Source organism: Ruditapes philippinarum, unplaced genomic scaffold, assembly GCF_026571515.1.
Source record: "Ruditapes philippinarum isolate M1 unplaced genomic scaffold, ASM2657151v2 ctg3064_1_1_1_1, whole genome shotgun sequence".
Taxonomy (NCBI): Eukaryota; Metazoa; Mollusca; class Bivalvia; order Venerida; family Veneridae; genus Ruditapes; species Ruditapes philippinarum.
In genome coordinates, this window is record NW_026864571.1 from 3,358 (window position 1) to 25,506 (window position 22,149).

The window sequence follows — 22,149 nt, forward strand, 5'->3', positions numbered from 1 at the left end:
CATTCATATGTATAATTGAACTGTTAGTGCTCTGTATACACAGTTTAAAAGTTGGAAATACAGGAAATCATGTGACAAGGTGGTTGTTTTCCAAAAATGAAGAAATATACATGTAGTCATAAACAAGGGAAAGTCTGTTAATCCAAGGACACAAATATATCTGAAATATAGATATATACCTGCAATAAACTGCTGGTAGTTTATTGATGAAACAATTAACAGTATTTATTGCAATATCATTTTCTTAGAATATTCTTGTAAAAAACATTTGGACAAAACAAGACTACACTCCTCTATAACTCTGATATAGCATTATATAACCAAGGAAACAAATCGAGCTATCTATATGTCAGCATGATTGACTATTCTCAAGAATTGATAGAAAAACATGTGCCTGGATAATGTACAATTTTCTAGGTTCAAATGGGACATAATTCTGTATATATCCAAGTTATAGTTATGGGCCTTGAACAGTGACCCCTATTATGCTCTCAAATAAGTGTGTAAAGTTTCAATCCATTCAATTCAGCAGTTTTGAGATACAAACTTTCAAGCAAAAACAGATCCAAACTAGAGATGCTGACGCCAGGGTGAGCACAGTAGCTCTCCTCCATCCTATGAAAAGTACAACAAAACCAGTAAAAACACACAGGGTCTAAAAGGTCTGGTCTTTAAGCACTGATTTAAGTTCACATGTATCTTCAATCAAGGTCAATACAGCATGCATAACCCATGTTTTATGTAAGATTTGACAAAGGCAAATACAAGGAATGAGAATTTTATTTGACAAAATGAAACAATGCTGAATATTCAAATACAAATATTTGGAGAAAAATAAGAAAATGAAAAAATTTCTTTTCCTCATGTTTTCATCTCATATTTTCAAATAATGGCAGTCCATGACGTATATTAACGTGGGAGATCATACTTTTTTAACTATATAAGTCATACACCTGTCCAGTTGGTCGCATATTTGTTAGAAACTTGTTAATTAAGCCATCATCTCCAACTGAGCAATTAATTTAAGACAACGGAAATGATGAGTCGGACATGATGAGTCAACTTCTGGAAAGGATGAGTCGGAAATGATGAGTTGACTTATACCTGTATATTGCACAACAATAATTACCACAGCACATTGAGTGGATGGATTAATGTTCGAATACAGAAGACTTTAGGGATGACAGCCAAGTTTGTTAAATTTCCCTTTCATTTCTGACAGATTAAGGAAAGCAGAGGGATCCTATGTGGGGAGAGAGAGACTGCATAAAGAAGGGTGAAATCAGGAGTTGTTATCTGGGTTTGTGATGGATGATAGACAATGTAGTATTCTGAATACCTAGTGTCACAACTCAACACTGTAAATTATGATTATGTTGACCTGCAGTTGACCCCCCCCCCCCCTCAAATCTACATAAAATAAAAAGTAATAAAAAAAAACTGTAATCAATTTTCCACTTCAACTTTTAAGATTCAGTCAATTTCTTAGGTTATTGATATAATATGATATTCATACGCATATAATATCAGACAGGAAGTAAGAGACAGAGACAAGTTGAATCAGAACCAACTCCATGAAAACAAAATTAAAATTGAAAATATATTCTAATAAGAACAAGAGCACCGCTAGGCAGAGCATTATATGCCCGAAAGTGCTTTTTTTTTAGTAAAGATGAAGTATTTGTAAGACATGGGAATTAAATAAAGTATTACCTCCTTCAGTTAACAATTCTCCTTTGAAGTTTCAATATTGTGGTCAAAATGGAACTTAAGTTATGCCCCAGAAACTGTTTTCAATTCTAAGGTAATAGTGACCCTGACCTTTGACCATGTGTCTCCAAAATCATTAGTGGTCTTCTACCCAATATGGACAATCATACTATGAAGTTTAAACATAGTAGGCCGAATGATACTTAAGTTATGTTCCGAAAACTGTTTTCAGTTTTACCGTAATATTGACCTTGACCTTGTGACCCCAAAATCAATAGGGGTCTTCTACCCAATATGGACAATCATCCTATGAAGTTTGAATATTGTGGGCTAAATGGAACTTAAGTTATGCTCAAGAAACTGTTTTCAATTTCTAAGTAATAGTGACCTTGACCTTTGACCTTGTGACCCCAAAATCATTAGGGGTCTTCTAACCAATATGGACAATCATCCTATGAAGTTTGAATGTTGTGGGCCAAATGGAACTTAAGTTATGCTCCGGAAACCAAATTGCTAACAGATGGACGGACGCCAGGGGGTATAACATAATATGTCCGAAATTCTTTCTGGCATATAAAAATGAATATTGGAAAATTCTAAAATATTTAATCCTTATTCATTCAAGGCCTGAGCTAATACATCTCAAACAAATTTCTGCATAAATTTTGAGCATTGTACTAAAATTTATTGCCTTATTAAGCTATATATTTCAAATTGACTTTAACATCTTTTAATCTGGACAAAACCATTCATCAATTTTAGGGAAAATTTCAAAACAAGTACAGACTGAACAGGATATAAATGCAGACCAAGATTATACAGCATGGTATTATGGGTAACATCAGTTGCTATGCCAACATTATACAGCAAGGTATTATGGGAAAAATCAGTTGCTATGCCAACAGGCTGAGCTTTTCTCAATATGGCCTTTTACTAAATGTCATCTACTCAACTTTATATTACACTTTCAACAGTTATTTTGTTTTGTTACTGAAGTATCTAAAAATGTTAAGTAATCATTACAGGTTGTTCCAAGTAAAATATTATCTATCTTTTTCCTCTTCTAGGAAAAAACCTTGACCTATTTTGTTTTAATTACCATAATGAGTATTGATACTTTAAGATACATCAAATTTTAAGGGCAGTCTATTGATTGGTTTAACCAAATAATTAGATTTTTATTTCCTTTAGACAATCATCTTTGATTTCTTCATTACCGGTACATTAAGAAATATAGGATTATGATTTGATGAATTTTAGGAAACATATTACTTACAGAATCATTGAAATATCTACGAGTGATTCACTGTAAAATGAAAACACAATTTGTTTTGTATAAGCTGTGAACTGTTTTAAAGTGACATTATGCCCATTCATATGTAAATGGTCGGTGAACAGGTAAAAGTAAAGAAAGCTTGACATTTTGCCATAATTTTGTTCAATTTTATATTTTACAATAAAAAAAAAACACACACACCAAAAATCCATATAATTTAGGTATTTTTTTTATATTATATCATAAATTATTTTCTTTATCAATTATTGGTTTAAATCACCGTAATTATTGCTTCTTTTGAAATATACATGATGTATTACTAATTCAACTCAACTTATAAACAAGAAAACGAGCATAATGTCACTTCCCTTAGGTCATGTGACATGAACACAGGTCATGTGACATGAACACAGGTCATGTGACATGAACACAGGTCATGTGACATGAACACAGGTCATGTGACATGAACACAGGTCATGTGACATGAACAAAGGTCATGTGACATGAACACACATGACTTGCTAGTTACTATTTGATTTCAGGCAGTGAGACACAGTATCATAGTTTGACAGGATTTCCTTGATTATTGAAGCAGTGGGTAATTTTGCTTATTACTCTGGACATCACCAGAATTAAAAAAAAATAAAAAGGGAAGCAGCTTTAAGCAGTCGTTCTGAACCGATTCTTCATCTTCCACCAGAACTGGAATTTCTACGAATCAAATGTTTATATGCGTCTGAATCTATAAAACGTTTATACGAGTCGTTTTCCATGAGGAATTGTATACGTTTCTGGGCCTCTCGGAACATATCTCGTGTTGGATTTTCCAAATTTGTCACTGTTTCTAGTCTAGTCTTTGAATCCAAATTTACCTGAAAATATAAAAAGTATTTTTTTTTTAAAAAACTACATTTTCCAAAAAAAAAAAAAACACAAAAAACCCCTGATAATACATACAGAGTCTATTTAATCACTACTATTTCGTTGCAACACCATCACTTAAGATATAAATAAGATATCTATAGTAAACAATTGTAATATATTGTACTTATCTTCAACAAAGCATGAGGTGTATTTACATAAAAATTACTCTTTTATAACCATTACCATTTATGCAAAATTAAGTGAAAAAACAACATTTTTTGTCCGACAATTCAAGGCTTGTTGTACTTTTGTTTGAACTCTTATAAATTGACCAAGCCTTTTAAACATAGAATATATTGCTGCCCCCACACTAATTGAAAACAAATGATTCACATATCATCTCACCTTAGTATCATAAAAATTTTGTACAATTTGTTAATTTTTGATTCTCTAGATTTTTTTTTAATAAACTATTTTTATGTAATTTCATTTCTATTTGACTCACTTATTATTTCTTCACTGTTATTGTCTTGTGCAATAAAACTATTTAGCACATTCTGCGAAACCAAAATATTTTCCATTTACTTTATGATTTTTTTGTTTTTTATATTCACTGCTATTAAAATAATGCATGAAGTACATTATACTTCAGTTGTGTATCTATGACAAGACTTAAGTATTTAAATAAGTAAATACACAATGTATGGTGATGATGATATTATAGGGTAACTTTTTATTTTGCATCATGTAGGGAAATTCATTCAATGAAAACTGGTATCACTCTACTTATTGGTGCCAGTGAGGAAACAGTCATGACCCTAGTCAATACTTTGGGCACAAATTAAGCACTTTCAAGCTCGCTTCCTGGAACCAACCAGTACTGGTGTTATATGAAGAAACATGATAAGGGCTCGAACCTATGATACCTGGAGGGAGAGGCAGACACCTAAACCACTAGGCCACCGCTCCCGAAACAGTTACCGGTAATTACCTGTTTTGGAACTTTGATTTTTGGAGAAAAAAAACCAGTCTGAATAGGAGCACTTTGCAGATGAGCGATAATGTGGAATCCTACCAATGTAAATATCATGCATACAAACTTCAAAATTACCTGTTTTGGTGCTTTGATTGCTATGAAATCACTGTAGATTTTCTGTGCACGTGAGACCAGCTTGTTTGTACGAACTGTTTTGAATTCCTCACAAGCTACCCAAAATTCAATGTTTTCTTCACTGAATTCCGACTTCAAGAAGTGACGGAACATCTCTATACCATCTGAAATATAAAATGCCTTTTATAAACATACATACAGCTTTTACATTATTATACAAGTTAACTGCTTTGTGGCTATTATTTAGGAAAAAGATATCAATTTTGATAACATTCTTGTAGAATAATGAATGGTTTGAGTTCAAATGCACAGGAATACACATATATCATAAAGACTGATAGGCCAGAGTGATTAATTACAAAGCTTTTGAATGATAAGTTGATAACCGTGCATTATTATATTATAATCTGGGACAGATTATAATGCAAGAAAAATTGATATCAATTTCCAATCTTACATGCTAATAAAAAAATAATTGATAAAAATACAAAAATGTAAGTTGAACTACACTGAGTGTAGAAGTAATATTCTTGACATCATTAAAATTTTGGTTTATTAACGAAATATCTGATGCCATAACAGACTTCCCCGAAATACGTCGGTCCGACGGACATGTCCGATAAATTTTGATCAGGTCCGACAATTTTTTATTCCGGATCGGTCCGACTGTCTGGCTTTTATCCAAGCCGCATGTATACTCAAGCTGCATGTATACAAAATGGCGTCGCTAAAGGTGCCAAACCTTGGAAAAACCGAAAATCTTCGTCAGAAGAGTGCACAGAAAAGCAATAAAATGATGAAAATATTAGACCTGAGACAAAATTTAATGAAAAATGAAAGCAGAACCATGAATCCTTGGTGTATGACAGGGAGGAGATGAAAATGCGCTGTACGGATTGTGCCGATTTTTACGGCGAAAAAATAAAAAACAAAAAGTGTCTTAGAAATACAAACACAAGTTTTTCTTTGATTTTAATCAATTTTATTTGGTCCGACAGATTTTGTTTCGGTCCGACAGATTTTCATGGTTTGTCAGACCGAATGTCTGACAGTTTTTTTCAACTTTCGGGAAGTCTGCCATAATGACATATAAACATTCGTTTGTTATGGTTAATACAACTAAAACTGTTTTTTTCTTTTTTCTTTTTTTTTGGTAAACTAAAATGAAATGAAGATCTGTAGAATTTAAAATAAATCATACAACTGTTGTAACATGCCAAACATGTGGTGTCCATCCTTAAATTTATCTTTGTTTCCTCTGCAACAACTAGGCAGGCATGCAGGTAGATAGGTAAAATGGCTTTCTTATTCAAATGAATGACAGAAACTTACTTTTATCAGAAAGAAGAGCTTCAAATGAGGTTGCCCATTCAACAGCACTCGAATGGGAAATCTTTGTTGTGCCTCGCACACTTAAAATTGCAGCACCTAGTAAGGAATCAGTGTTTCTTCTCTTCAACTTTTGGAACTTTTTACGCATATTGCTTGCTCTAAGAACAACAAAAAATGTGAAATAATTACATTTTGCATGGTTTAAAATGCTTAAAAATATAATACTAGTCACATTATATACACTTAGTTATGCAAAACAGAATGAGATCCAGCCTCAAAATTATAAAACTTTCATCCTAGTTCTATCTGGAATTTCAGGATTTCCATTGGTTAAAATACATTCTGTGCTGGTTTCTGATCAATCAAATACATGTACTTGAGATCTGAGTTTGTGCTCATTAAGATTTTTTTATAGCCTTGGACCCAGATCAGTCTCAAAATGTTAAGATTTTTCTCTTCATAAAAGAACATCTTGTATAATTTGTGGCCAAGTGCTTTAGGTCAACTTCAGCTTACTTGCCCCTTATAGCTGTGGGTTCGAACCTTGACAACGACTTTGCAGTATTTCATGTGAAAATGCTATCCAGCTAGCTTATGAAACGTAGGTGTTTCTACTCAGGTTCCCAGGACTCCTGCCTGAAATAATGCATGGAACAAAGGGCAACTGAGGTCTACCTCCACCAGTAAAGCTGGAAAGTTGCAATATGACCTATACTGTGCTGGTGCGAAGTAAAAACCAAAATTGTCTCAACAATTATTTTAAGTTTGTCTAAATCAGGGATAGTCTATTTAAATTCATCTGAATCTGTAAGACTCTAGGTTGATGACATCTGGCCTAAGTTTTCAATAATGCTGCATGTGATAATGAATTGTTACTTTTACTTTGATTAACCTGTGGTATACTTCTGACACACATTCAAAGTACTTTATACCAAAGGCCAGTGACTTAAAGTTCATCAGAGAGAAGGAGTGGGGTTCAGTGGTCAGTTAATATTGAATCTTACTGTATATTAAATGTCATAAAAACAGTAAATGAAATAGAATCTACGCTTAATTTAGTCTTTGTCCTACTGTTTCCACCAATGAGAATGCCTAAACTTATAGTTATATTTTTTTACAGGATATTTCACATACATTGCCCTCAATCATTGATTTTTTATTCAATTTTCAAAACGTCCAGTGGCTTTATGATGAGGAAAATATAGCGATAAATCAGAAAAGTAAAAAATCTGAGAATGGAATTGACACACACAATTTATAAAAAATTCAATTTCAATTAAATTCAACATGCATGGTACATAGCAGAGGCTATTTATGATATGGACAGCTTTCTGCCTTCAAGATGATAAAATTAATTCAGTAATCTGCTGATTCTGCACAGGGTTTTTTTTTAGGGGAAAATATACCTATTTTGGTCTAGGGTAAAACAGCCTGTATTTGGCTGTAAAATAGAGGTAGAAAATCAATAGCAATAGCACTGAAAACTAATGATAAACACTTTCAAGTGCTAATGTAAAGTAGGCTTACATTAACTAAGGTACGTTGTAGTTTCACCCTATTATGAAATTGGTAACTACTGGTTAACCAGGAAAAGCTGGTTATTTGCTATGACTAGATGACTAGCAAATCAAAATCAGCATTAAAAAACATCAACAAAAAACAAACAAAAGATTAACATTCAACTGTGTATGGTAAACCAGTTCCCTATGTATTATACTAATTGATAAATTGCCATGATACAATATGTTTAAAAGATTTAAACTAAACTTACATAGATGATTTTTGTTTGTTTCTCATGAACTCTTGAGGATCGATTGGAAGAACTTCGTTTGCCATCATGGCCGCATCTGCGCTGCACGTTTTGTGAATCATTCTCCTTATATCCTTCTCCTCGTGTGACTTTTCCTGAACGTAAAAATATTTAAATTTTATTTCGATTTCTGAAATATTGGTAAACATGCAAAGGCATTCTTCGTGCATGATTTACTGTGAAATATTATAAGGATCTTACTCCGGATACCTGTACAGACCAGGATTATCTAGCTCTAAGGCAACTGTTTACAGCAGTTTTTGCTCAGTAGTTACCAAAGAGCTAAATATTCCCGTCTATGGTGTAACAGCCGGTATTCGATTCTTTTTCTTGCATATTAAATATGAATCTTATTTTGGAAAGGAATAACTAAAAAAACATGTATTTTCATGTACCAAATTTACATTCATACTTAAAAATTATTATGAAAGTTGCAATTTCATTTATCATCAAAAAATCACTCTAATATAAAATATCATCAAAATGTCCTTATTTTTCAAAACTTTCATTAAAAAATCACTTTTTATTCAAAATCTATCAACAATAGTCACATTTATTCAAAATCTGTCATAAAAAAAGTTTTTCAAAAACTTCTTTTATTCAAAATCGATCATCAAGAAGACACTTGAATTTAAATTTATCAGTAACAATAACAAAACGAATCATTAATTTGATTAACCTGAAAATATTAAATAAATTCAAAAACAAAACTGTCAATAAATTTGAGAAAAATGAATACCTTTCGAAACACCCTGTTTATAAAGCAACACCACATCTTGAACATTTTACAAATAAATTGGTCCTTGTCAGTAAAAATCTTTAGAAAGAATGGCCCGTGCATTAAGATCTCCATCTTTTATATAGAGACCACTTGGACAGGTGCTAATTTCTGTGACTCACTAGGAATGATTTATTTTTTCTGCTTAGAAAAAGTGAAAAACATATTCCTATATACAGCTTGTAGACTACTGTTAATGTAAATGATAATGAATGGGCTGAAAATAAAAGGCTTGTTTGCCTCTTCCGCATGACCATAAACCAGCTCAAAGGTGTGTCATTTGATTATTTTCACCCAATGGATATATAAAACAAGAGAGTCATGATGGCCTTGTTTAGAGATATCACTTGCCTGGGATCCATTGCTAGAAAAAGTAATAATTTTTCAATGTAGTAGGTCATTGGGTCACACTTGGTTTGGACAATTTGACCATAGGGTCATGACTCATGGAATGTTAATAAACAGTGGCAAAGCTCCCTGAAGACATTGGCTTGGCCTATCCCTTTTCTTTGTTTTATTACAGTTGTTAAATAAAAATAATCTATCTTTCTACCTGCAATTTCTAATGATCCCCTGAACATATTTATTGTATAACACACTAAATATGTGACAAAATGCACCTCTGACAATGTGGAGCAAACAAGATTTAAGCCGCGTCACAACAAAACCAACATAATGGGTTTGCGACCAGCATGCATCCGCGCAGTCTGCATGATCAGGATCCATGCTGTTCGCTTACAGACCCTATAACAAATAGAGAAACTGATAGCGTACAGCATGGATCCTGATTAGACTGCGCGGATGCGCAGGCTGGTCTGGATCCATGCTGGTCGCAAACCCATGATGTTGGTTTTGTCATGAGGCGGCTCAATTATTGGGAGTGCAGGCCTTAAAACCCTCTATAACTCAGCTTACATAATAATGTATCCCATAATATTATAAACCTATACAAGCATAATGCCTCTAAACAGTATAAAATGCCATGTATTGAAGCTCTAGAAAATTCAGTTCTTGAGAAGAGCTTGATCTAAATGTGCTTTAATATAAACTTGTAGGTCTATGTTAACAAAGTGACCCATAAGGGCCAATCTTGAGAAGTATTTGGCCCAGGCAGGATTATGTAAAGGACCACAATGTTTGAAAGAGAGATATACTACACAGCCAAAAATCCTACAGGCTTACCATTATATAGAGCCTTGTGTTCAAAAGAATTTATTATAAGCAAGTCTAGCAAAATACCTACAATCTGAATTTAGAAATCTTATGCCAGTCTTTCACACATAATATGCAGGGAGACTACTGTGTTATAAAACTTACCTACAGCATTTATATGTTACAGTTGTCTCCCATGAAAACCAATTTCACAATACAACAATATAGCATTGTGAAAGTGATAGATGATAGATCAATAGATGGGGGAATTGGGGGTCATTATATCCTTAACCGGCTGAATTTCTCAAATGAACTTATCAAGCTTATATTTTTGGAACTTTCCATTATCAATTTTGGGGATATCACAATAAAAAATCAAAATTACTTAACCAACAGAATTGTGCCTGTTAGACCCAAAGGATGTGCAGGCTGAACTCAACCCTATGCTTGTGGCAAAGATTAATGGGATTCTAGCTAGTAAATTTTAACAATGAGAGAGAGGGATAAAAACTTAAGATTATATGATGTCACATATCCATTGCAATTTCATAGTAATTTAATATAAAGTTGTTTTATTTATCCTTATAATACTTAACATCTACACAAACAATTCAACATATATATATGTATTTGATGCAGGAGGGCTTTTGTTTGCTTTGTTAATTTCACATGAGGGCTTATGTCCGCCCAGTCATTTTCATCGGAGGGCTTTTATTCGCCCTGTCATTTTCACAGGAGGGCTTTTGTCGGCCTTGTCATTTTTGGATGGGAGCGTTTTTGACCAGGAGGGCTTTTGTCCTTTCCCTCAAATACTAGCTTACCAACTTGCATTATTTAGAGACAGTTGAGGAGGATGAATGTACCTGAGAGTGTAAAATAACTCTGTTTGACAATACTCAGTCACTTTGACAAGGTCAATTGATCCTAATGCCATACATAGTAATAGTCAACTGGTGGGCAATGACTACAACACAAGCTATGTATGTGTAATGAAAAAGTTTCTACGGTCTTTTATAGTCATCCATCTGCAGAACATTTTTAATCACAACGATAGAAATCTTGGATGCATTGTTCTCAAATGATTTCATTTTGCTATGTTGCTATGTTTATTAAAAGTAAACTTTGCCCATAACTAGAGCTAGGCCAGTCTGCACATCTGTGCGCAAAACTCTGACCAGGCTATATCCTATTGGAAGCTCAAATTCTGATTGTGTTTTTAGAATTGAAATCGCTTAATACTCAAAGGGAATGTTCCAAAGTCAAAGCAGCAACAACTCATTAGATTAGGCAGAAGGTTATAAGTGCAAAATCACCTTATTCATACTAACTTACCCTTATTTGATGCTCTTCATCATCATGCTTTTGTATCCCTGATTCTTCATTTACTTTGTTAGTGTCACATCCCAGACTTTGACTTCGCTTTAATGCTGGTAATAAACTCTTTAACTTTCTCTTCTTTTTTGAGCTTTTTTCTTTTGACAATTTTATTTGCTCTGTACTTGGACCCTCAGCTTCGCTGCTGAGAGTGAATTCTACATTGTCAGTATCCGAATCTTCCACTGAAGATTCTTCAGTTTCTACACGTAAAAGGTCTTTGTCCACTTCCATATGCTTGTTTGTCTTTGGTTTATTATGATTACCCTCCTCACCATCGTCATGTGAGTCAGCTGTATACAGGTCCGGATGACTGTCCCCTACATCTAGACCTTCATCCTCGTCAACACTAAGTCTCACTGTTATAGGTAAACTTTGTCGTGGTCTATTTCCACCTCTGCTATTTTTGCTGAATTTTGGAATATAATACTCCTCTTGTTTCTTAGTCAAATCACAAGGTTCATTTAACTTCAAACCTTCAGTTTGTTTTGTCACAGCTGTTAAACTTCTTTGTGACACTGGGCTAGCCATACTATATTTAACAGAAGGTTTTTTGACCATTAAAATGTTATCATCATCTACATCATTGTGGCGGGCTTTTGTTACAGTGACCCCATGCCTCATGCTTACAACATCTCCTCCTGACCTTGGTGACCTTGTTGAATAGTTCAAAGGTGACTTTGTTGACCTTGACCCTGAGGAAGCTTTGTATGGGGCAGTCAAGACTGGAGATCTAGCTGGGGATATCTGCACAGGTGAACCTGGCTCATCTAAGTGGATACCCTGAAAATATAACATAAATATAACGATTAAACCTGCATCAACAAAACTGTAAACCTTAATTAATAAAACAACAGCCTAGTAGACATGCTAAAAATCTTGAAAATCTATAAATCATTTCTTGATTTGCAGTTCACATAGAATCCATTGAAGAAAATGCAACAAAAATACAAATAATAAAAAAATTGCACAAAAATAAAAATAAACTGAATTTACCCTCCTCACCATCGTCATGTGAGTCAGCTGTATACAGGTCTGAGTGACTGTCCCCTACATCTAGACCTTCATCCTCGTCAACACTTAGTCTAACTGTTATAGGTAAACTTTGTCGTGGTCTATTTCCACCTCTGCTATTTTTGCTGAATTTTGGAATATAATACTCCTCTTGTTTCTTAGTCAAATCACAAGGTTCATTTAACTTCAAACCTTCAGTTTGTTTTGTCACAGCTGTTAAACTTCTTTGTGACACTGGGCTAGCCATACTATATTTAACAGAAGGTTTTTTGACCATTAAAATGTTATCATCGTCTACATCATTGTGGCGGGCTTTTGTTACAGTGACCCCATGCCTCATGCTTACAACATCTCCTCCTGACCTTGGTGACCTTGTTGAATAGTTCAAAGGTGACTTTGTTGACCTTGACCCTGAGGAAGCTTTGTATGGGGCAGTCAAGACTGGAGATCTAGCTGGGGATATCTGCACAGGTGAACCTGGCTCATCTAAGTGGATACCCTGAAAATATAACATAAATATAACAATTAAACCTGCATCAACAAAATTGTAAACCTTAATTAATAAAACAGCAGCCTAGTAGACATGCTAAAAATCTTGAAATTCTATAAATCATTTCTTGATTTGCAGTTCACATAGAATCCATTGTAACAAAAGAATCAATCATATTTAGTTTACAGAAACAACATAATGCTACTGTATATGAATTTTATAAAAAAAATATTTCCTTAGTTATAGCTTTATACACTTTTAAATCCACAAACAATTCTAAATCCTTTTGAAAAAGTTAATAACCGTCTGTCTTCTTTTCATTTCCCTATCAAGTTACATTGTGCAAAATAAACAAAAGTAAATTGAAAATAAAAACTAAATTTAATATAAATTTACCATTATTTTAATGCTACTTTTAGCACTGCACGCAAGAATGTTGCAATTCACAAATAAAACCAACAGTATTGTGCATGTATCTTTACAACAACAAATAATACAGTGATATTACGGGAATGCAAGCTGGCAGACGTCAAACGAGGTTTTTAAAAAAAGGAAATAGCATCATAATTAACACTTGACACTCATTCATAAACAAGGAATTTAACGCAATTTGACATCACACTAAAGACTGCAGGATGTTTACACTTAATTAAAATATCACCCTTTCACGGTTATCATAAATACATGTAATCTCTCTTTTTTTAAATTGTGTGTAATTTAAAGACCTCTGATATTTATTGAAATATATGTAATATTTTTACCAAATGTCTTATTCAAATAAAAGAACATACAAACTATTTTCCTTACTACAAGTCAAGTGAAGTTGGTCCATTCTTATAAAAACTGCCAGTTATTTTTAATGACACTAAATATTTATAGTGTGTCCACTTACAGTGTGTAAGATTTAAAGCATAACATAATCTACTTCATGTGAAGTCAAAATATGTATTATATTTCTATACTTACAAATAGACCATGATTGTAGCAATTATCAATATTTTCAAATATCACATTTGAGCATAGTATATCTTTTAAACTAAACTATTTTATATAAATAATCATCTTGAAACTGTCCTTTTCAGGTGCTTTAACTCTTGGCCTACTGGCAGCAACTAAATCTTACTTAAGGTCACAACCAGTGCAGAAAACAAGATCAACTGTGAGGTACTTCCCCAACATCATATCATGGTCTGCACTTTTGCTTTTCAGCCAGTACATAATTATGATGAAATAATCTTCCCTTAAAATGATGAACAGTTTTGTCCAGATTGAAAAATGTAATTAAAGTCCATACAAATTAAAGTTAGCAAGGTTCAAAGGTTGAAGCTAAATTATTAAATGAGCCTGGACCCAGACTGAACTGCAATGATATTGACTTATATGTAACAATCCTCACCATGCCTGCTCAGTTACTGAATATATCTTTAAAGCACATCCCATCGTGGTTGGCTTTTATGTTAAAATTGAACAATAAGTATATACCTTTAATGCACATCCCATCTTGGGGTAACTTTCCTGTTGAAAGTGCAGAATTATGAGTATGATGTTATATGACATACATATTGACAAGTCCCTATTCCTTTATAAGTAACAAGTATTAATCCACTTATATCCAGCCTGTGCTTTGTTCTTATAAGTGTCATAATTATATAAATATAAATTATATATATCACTTCAACTTTAAATTCATGCAATGGTGTATTTGTCATTTGGCATTTAAACAGAACATTGTTCTTTGCCTTCTAGTAACACACTGGTAGCAATTAACAAAATGAGAAGAGCATGACAATTTACTGAAAATGCCAAATAACTAGAAAAAAAAATTCAATATAATAATTATCCATTTAAGTTATTGTACTGTATACAGCTTTACGCAAAACTCAAGCATGTATACCAGTTGACGAACATGTATTATATAGCCAGTTAGGAGAAAAGTGGCGGGCTAGTCACTTAATGGCTATTTTGTAATTCAGGCTAACGCAACTCAACTCAGTGTACATTTTACAAATAAATCAAGTATACATTATAATGATTATTACACTTTTACAGTCATTATAAATAGCATAATGTTTATAACTTGCCCTAAATATACAAATTTATAGCATATCCTTTGAAAATAATTTTAAATTTAAGTTTGTTTTGCAGTTCAAAATAATAATAATTTGCAATTTTCTAAGATGTGTGAGCCAGTACCATTGTCATAAACAATTCTTAGGCAATTCAGACAGACAACTAACTAGTGGTATTCATCCTCAACAACATTCTTATGACAAAAGATACATTTACCAATAATTAATCTTTGTACAGTCTGAAGTGACCTCCTTCAGTGGCTTGTGAACCCTTGCCACACTAAATATCTTAAACAGACTTGTCTATCTTTCAACCTGGGCAATATCATTCCTAGGGAAAATTCTAAAATGCATCCTGACTGAATTAGTGACCAATGCTGACTATGGCCAAAAGGCAAAGATGTGCCAACTGATTTTGGTCTGTTGTGGGCGCATGGGTAGATTCAATACATTTTCCAACTGAATCTATAAAAACAATTATCCTAAATTATGTAACAACACAATTTTATGTTTGATGTCCATGAACCTTTTCTATTCTAGCATTTACAACACTATCAATAAAACATTTATACACAAGGGTTTCAATGACATTTTACAATCCTACAGTATTTCTATATTTTTTCCTTCCCACTAAATGTCAAGAGGAACCTACCAAACTACTCAATAAAAGCATATAATCTGCATGCAATCAAACAAGAAGTATAAGTTCACTTTTATGGGGGGAATTATAAAATCCCCAAAATTTCACACTAAAAACTATTAAACAAGAGCCATGTAAACATGGCCATCTCCCTCCGAATGTGTTTGCCCATTGGAAGAATGTATATGTAGAAGAGCAGAATAATTCAATTTTAAGAGGTCTTTTGGTAATGAAAACTGATGGCTGAAGTGATTACAGATTTGAAACCTATGTGAATACTGATGGCTGAAAATAACAAAGGGCAATAACTGAAAAATAATGCAGGGTAGGTTAACATTCATGTGTGCTGAACTCCTCCTCAATGAGATCTATCAACCTATGAAGTTTCGAGTTGATACCTCCAACACTTTTTGAGATAGACCCCAAATTTAAAGTATGAAAAATAACAAAAGGCAATAACTCAAAAATTATAAAGGGTGGAGTTATCATTTTTGCGCACAGCTTTCCTCCTCAATAAGATCTATCCACCTATGAAGTTTCATATTGACATCTCAAAGACTTTTCGAGTTATGCTCCACTCAAGTAAAAAATTAAGTATGAAAAATAACAAAGGGCAATAACTCACAAATTATGAAAGATAGAGTTATCACTCTTGTGTACTGCACACCTCCTGAGTGAGATCTATCCACCTCTGGAGTTTCATGTTGATATCTCAAAGGCTTTTTGAGTTATGTGTAACATAGCATTTCCTCGTCAAAATGCTTTTAGAAAATTAATTATAAAACACATTAATAATTTCAATAATTTCAATATTCATAAATAACTTACATTTTTAATAATCATTAAAAGAATTTCATTGTTGCATAAATATTTTGATAAAAATTACTTTTAGATTCTCAACTGATAAATTTTACAACTTTAGTATAAACATGTCATAGTGGTCAATAAGGAAATATTATCACCTTTTGATTTTAATACTTTATGGCTTAATTCTCAATTTCCTAGTCTTTTTATCAAACAAGCCATACTTGATTATCTTTCACATTTATTGCTAATATAGCTTAAGGCTTAGTCACTATGACAACTCCTTCTTAATTTATATTGTTGATTTTTATATTTTGAATTAGTCTTATTTTAATTTCGGAACTTATAACATCTAAAAGTCTTATATAGAATTTCGGACATATAACATCAAGTCTTAACTTAGAAAATAAATAAGTAAAATTAACTTAAGCAAAATTCAGGTGCTAGCTGTGAAAATATATGGATGGACTATATGATTATTTTGTATTTGAGAACTTACAATCAACTATAAAGAAATAAATGAAATAACATCAACACTGGACTTTTGTGTTATAAAATACCATCATTTAAGAAAGAGGATACTGGATAATAATACACCAGTATCCTACACACACCAATCAACCGAGAGTTTCCGTGTAGGGCGCTCACTACGCCAGCGAGTCCATGAATTCCCCAAACACGACCCCAAAGTGAAGGCCCTGCCGGTGACCCTCGGCTACAGATTTTGGCGGAGAATACCGAAGGTAAAAGATCCAGCTAGTGATGGAAAAGGAAGAACAAAACAAGAAAAGAAATATGGACTTATGGAAAACACCTATAGTGGGAAAAGTGAGGAAGAAAGTAAGAACTTTACAATTTAAAACAACTAATTCTGAACAGTATAAAATCAAAAATTTCAAAAGTAAATAGAAGGGCATAAAATTGTAATAAATTGAAGATGAGGGATAAAACAAAAAAAAAAAAAAAAGAGAAAAAAGAAAAATAAAAAAAAAATAGAAAAAAAGAAGTTACCAAAAACAGAAGAAAAAACAAAGACGAAACCAAGAAGAAACAAAGATCAGAAAGGGGATTAAAGGAACATTGTGCTATAAATTTTTGTACTAAAAAAAAAAAATGTCAAGAAAAATAATCTGTGTTGAATTTTACAAAATGTGTTGAAAGAAAACAAAATGGATATAAAAAAAAAGGATTGAATTTTGAAAATATTTCAGTGAGAACCAGTGCAATATGAAAAATTATACTAAATAATCACTCCAGAGACATACTAATATATTATATGTTATTGATTGAATAAGAAAATTGTTAATACTTTAAGTGGCTGACCATTGTTGTTGCATATATTTATATTAAGTCAGAGTCCACTAATGCATGTTGCATAAAGAAATATGTTAATATACAGAGTTGAGAAAAAATAATACTAATATGTGAGATTAGCAATGTTGCATAGCCATATAGGGTCATATTAAAATCTCAACATAACAAAAAGTTAAATACTGTATGAGTACAAAGGTACCATAATGAAATTTTAGAAATTATTGTTGTATTTTATGCCGAAATAGGCCTGGCTTATCAATTACAGTCACATATGATATATTAAGATAATGCCAAACATTTATGTATTTTTTGTGTTTTGAAGACTTCAATAATTCTATTGTTGTCGCAAATTTAGCATAGGTAATTTTTATTACATTGTCAAAGACATATCTTTCGTGTCTAATGTAAGATTTCCTTGTGGTGATAATTAATTTTTAACATAAAGACTTATGTTCTAATTATCATTAAAGGAATGCCATGTTAATTGCTATTTCTTCAGATTCACAATGTTTTTTGTATATAAATGTCCATGCCAGAGAAATATATTTTTTTGTGTTTTGAAGACTTCAATAATTCTATTGTTGTCGCAAATTTAGCATAGGTAATTTTTATTACATTGTCAAAGACATATTTTTCGTGTCTAATGTAAGATTTCCTTTTTGAGATAATTTTATTTAACATAAAGACTTATGTTTAATTATCATTAAAGGAATGCCATGTTAATTGCTATTTCTTCAAATTCACAATGATTGTTGTATATAAATGTGCACATTGATGAAATATCGTAGTATAATTATGAAAAATATTATGTGTAACTTAGATGTAAATAAATATAAAATATAAAAAAAAAATAACAGGAAGATACATATTGTAACTGACAAAGTGCTACTCAAATAGAAGATTTAAAAAATGTACTTCCGAAAAAAACAAAAACATTTTGAATACTAGTATGATCAATTTTGTATGTTTGTGTGTATAATTGAGGATATCCGATTTGTTTGTATGATTTTGTATGTTTCTTTTTATTGTATTCATTATGTTATATGACTATGATTGAGGACAATCATTTTATAAGGACAGGTGATGTGTAACATAGCATTTCCTCGTCAAAATGCTTTTAGAAAATTAATTATAAAAAAAAACATTAATAATTTCAATGATTTCAATATTCATAAATAACTTACATTTTTAATAATCATTAAAAGAATTTCATTGTTGTATAAATATTTTGATATAAATTACTTTTAGATTCTCAACTAATAAATTTTACAACTTTAGTATAAACATGTCATAGTGGTCAATAAGGAAATATTATCACCTTTTGATTTTAATACTTTATGGCTTAATTCTCAATTTCCTAGTCTTTTTATCAAACAAGCCATACTTGATTATCTTTCACATTTATTGCTAATATAGCTTAAGGCTTAGTCACTATGACAACTCCTTCTTAATTTATATTGTTGATTTTTATATTTTGAATTAGTCTTATTTTAATTTCGGAACTTATAACATCTAAAAGTCTTATATAGAATTTCGGACATATAACATCAAGTCTTAACTTAGAAAATAAATAAGTAAAATTAACTTAAGCAAAATTCAGGTGCTAGCTGTGAAAATATATGTGTGGACTATATGATTATTTTGTATTTGAGAACTTTCAATGGACTATAAAGAAATAAATGAAATAACATCATACTGGACTTTTGTGTTATTAAATAAGTCATCATAACAAAGAGGATACTGGATATCACGGTTAAGAGAAATAAAATAATAATACCAGTATCCCACACACACCTAACCAACCGAGGGTTTCCGTGTAGGGCGCTCACTACGCCAGCGAGTATTCCCCAAACGACCCCAAAGCGAAGGCCCTGCCGGTGACCCTTGGCTACATATGCTTGGGCGAAAAATTAAGTTTGAAAAATAACAAAGGGCAATAACTGAAACAGTATGCAGGGTAGAGTTATCAATCTTGTGCACTGCACTCCTCCTCAATATGATCTATCTTTCTATGAAGTTACAAGTTGATACATCAAATACTTTTTGAGATATGCTTCAGACAAAAATGTGGGACAGTCAGATGAACAGAGACTATTTCTTGCATATCAGACAGGATTATCTGCCGTTTACATCGGTGCTAGAAAACCCTGTCTTACACCCCCCATGTAAGGCAAGTTGCGTGCTTTAAATGGTATCATTTCCCCGTAAGTTGTAAGTTCATACGCTACTATTAGAAAAAATGGGGTAATGAGAATATGAGTTTTCTGAAAATAATTGATATGTAATAGGCAAGAAAAAGAATCAAACACCAGCTGTCGGTGCAGACGGGAATATCTAGCTCTCAGGTAACTTTTTAGTGGAAACTCGGGCAGAGCCTTGTTATCACCATAGTCACCCTCAAGCTAGATATTACGGTCTGTACCGGCAGCCGGTGTTAGATTCATATATTCTATGTCCCCCACCGCCTTTTCGGCGGGGGAAAATAAGAAGAGATCTGCAGCCTGAGCATCATACATCTGTATATGCTTTTGTAAGATGTTCGATATCAAAATGTGATAGGTCTCAATTGAAATATAAAAGAAAAAAACCAGAACAAGTAATTGATTGGACAAGAAACTGTGACCTTTGACCTAATGATCACAATATCAACAGAGGTCATAAACTTACTTATGATGACCAAGTTTCATAAACATAGGCTTATTCCTTCTCAAGTAATTGAGTAGACAAGGATTTTGCACTGACTGTCATTGTGACCTTGACCTTTAAAATAAATATATTAAATAGGGGTCATCAACTTGCCATGGTAATATCCCTACCAAGTGTTGCTTATTCCCTTTTAAGTGACCAATCAGATAAGGATTTTATACTCAGTGTCAATGTGACATTAACTTTTGATATAATGCCCTAATTAGTTTAATAGGGATCATCTACTAGCCATAGGCAAAATGTCCCTGAGGTTCATTTCTTCTGCTGAAAAGGATTTTCCATTAAATGACACAGTGACCTTGACCTCTGACCCAAGGGCCTCAAAATTGATATCCAACTGCCCAAAGTAAATGTCTTAAATAAGTTTCATCAATGTTACAAGCTTATTCTGTCTTAATTAAGTTATTGAGTAGCCAAGACTTACACTTTATGACCTCAAACTTTAACCACTGACCACAGACAATGACCTACAGAGTTTCAAAAACCTATGGTTAGTCTTTTCCAAGTAATTAAGAGGATAAAAAATGTTTCAGTATGTATTACTGTGAACTTGACCATTGACATTATGACCTTAAAATAATCTACTTAGCCATGACCATCTTTCCTTCTTAGTAACTCCATCCACACCTTGATGTTATTAATTGGACATAAGATGTAGGTTAAATGAACAGACAGACAGACAGATATAATTATGACCATTAAAAAACAGAAATTAATTTCTCCAAGATTAAAAATTGGTATAATCACTTCATCAAAAAGTTTTGGCTCTTCTTCTCTATGTATTTATACAACATCAAGGACAAATTCAAGGCTTAATACATGATCTGATATTTTATTGTAAAAAATTTCATTGCTTGATGACAAGACACCAAAATAATAAAGTTTTATTGTCATCATTTAATCTGATATTATTGGAAACCAAGCTGGTTATTATTAATGACTAGTTTATAATAAATACAGACTAGCAAATAGACATAAAAAATTATGGTTTGTAATGATTGTAATTGTAATGATTATATACCATGAAAGCAATAATTGCTGGTGAATATATGATTATTAAATCTGTTATTTATATGAGCCGCGTCATGATAAAACCAACATAATGCGTTTGCGACCAGCATGGATCCAGACCAGCCTGCTTCAGACGCACACAGTCTGATCAGGATCCATGCTGTTCGCTTACAAACCCTATTACAAGTAGAGATACTGATAGCGAACAGCATGGATCCTGATCAGACTGCGCAGATGAGCAGGCTGGTCTGGATCCATGCTGGTCGCAAACCCACTATGTTGGTTTTGTCGTGACGCAGCTCATATGATTATTAAATCTGTTATTTATATGTTCAGAAAACAGTTGCAGTAATAACAGCTTTCTTGTCTGAATTGAAGAGTATGTTAACTTTTCATACTGATTAAAGAAATTGGGCAAAATGGGACTTTGAGCGATAAAAATTTCGCTGGCTAATAATGTTGCAATTTCAATAAACTCATAAAAATGGGTAAAAATTTTATATGTACAAAATTTTACCACTTAATCAGTATACAACCATAACATAATGGTGTTATGTCAGTAAACATCGTTCCGGATCACACTTGTATGCCAAATATTTTTTCTTTCCGTTGCGTCATATATCATTTTGTTTATGTCATATTAACGTTTTAATCAGTAGATAAAATGTTATAAAATAACAGAATAATGTTATTA

General features: G+C 32.5%; 1 protein-coding gene across 1 annotated transcript in view; it reads right to left on the reverse strand.

Moving 5' to 3' along the window:
• Positions 1-224: 224 nt before the first annotated feature.
• Positions 225-22,149, reverse strand: part of LOC132726119 (regulator of G-protein signaling 3-like) — a 57,292-nt gene continuing 35,367 nt past the window's right edge. Inside the window, exons 3-8 of the mRNA XM_060711390.1 lie at positions 12,404-12,920; positions 11,366-12,222; positions 8,065-8,198; positions 6,294-6,451; positions 4,962-5,125; positions 225-3,858 (exon numbers count right to left, since the gene is read on the reverse strand). Coding sequence (XP_060567373.1) covers positions 3,673-3,858; positions 4,962-5,125; positions 6,294-6,451; positions 8,065-8,198; positions 11,366-12,222; positions 12,404-12,920 — 2,016 coding nt within the window. The 3' untranslated portion in view covers positions 225-3,672. The remainder of the gene's footprint in view (positions 3,859-4,961; positions 5,126-6,293; positions 6,452-8,064; positions 8,199-11,365; positions 12,223-12,403; positions 12,921-22,149) is intronic.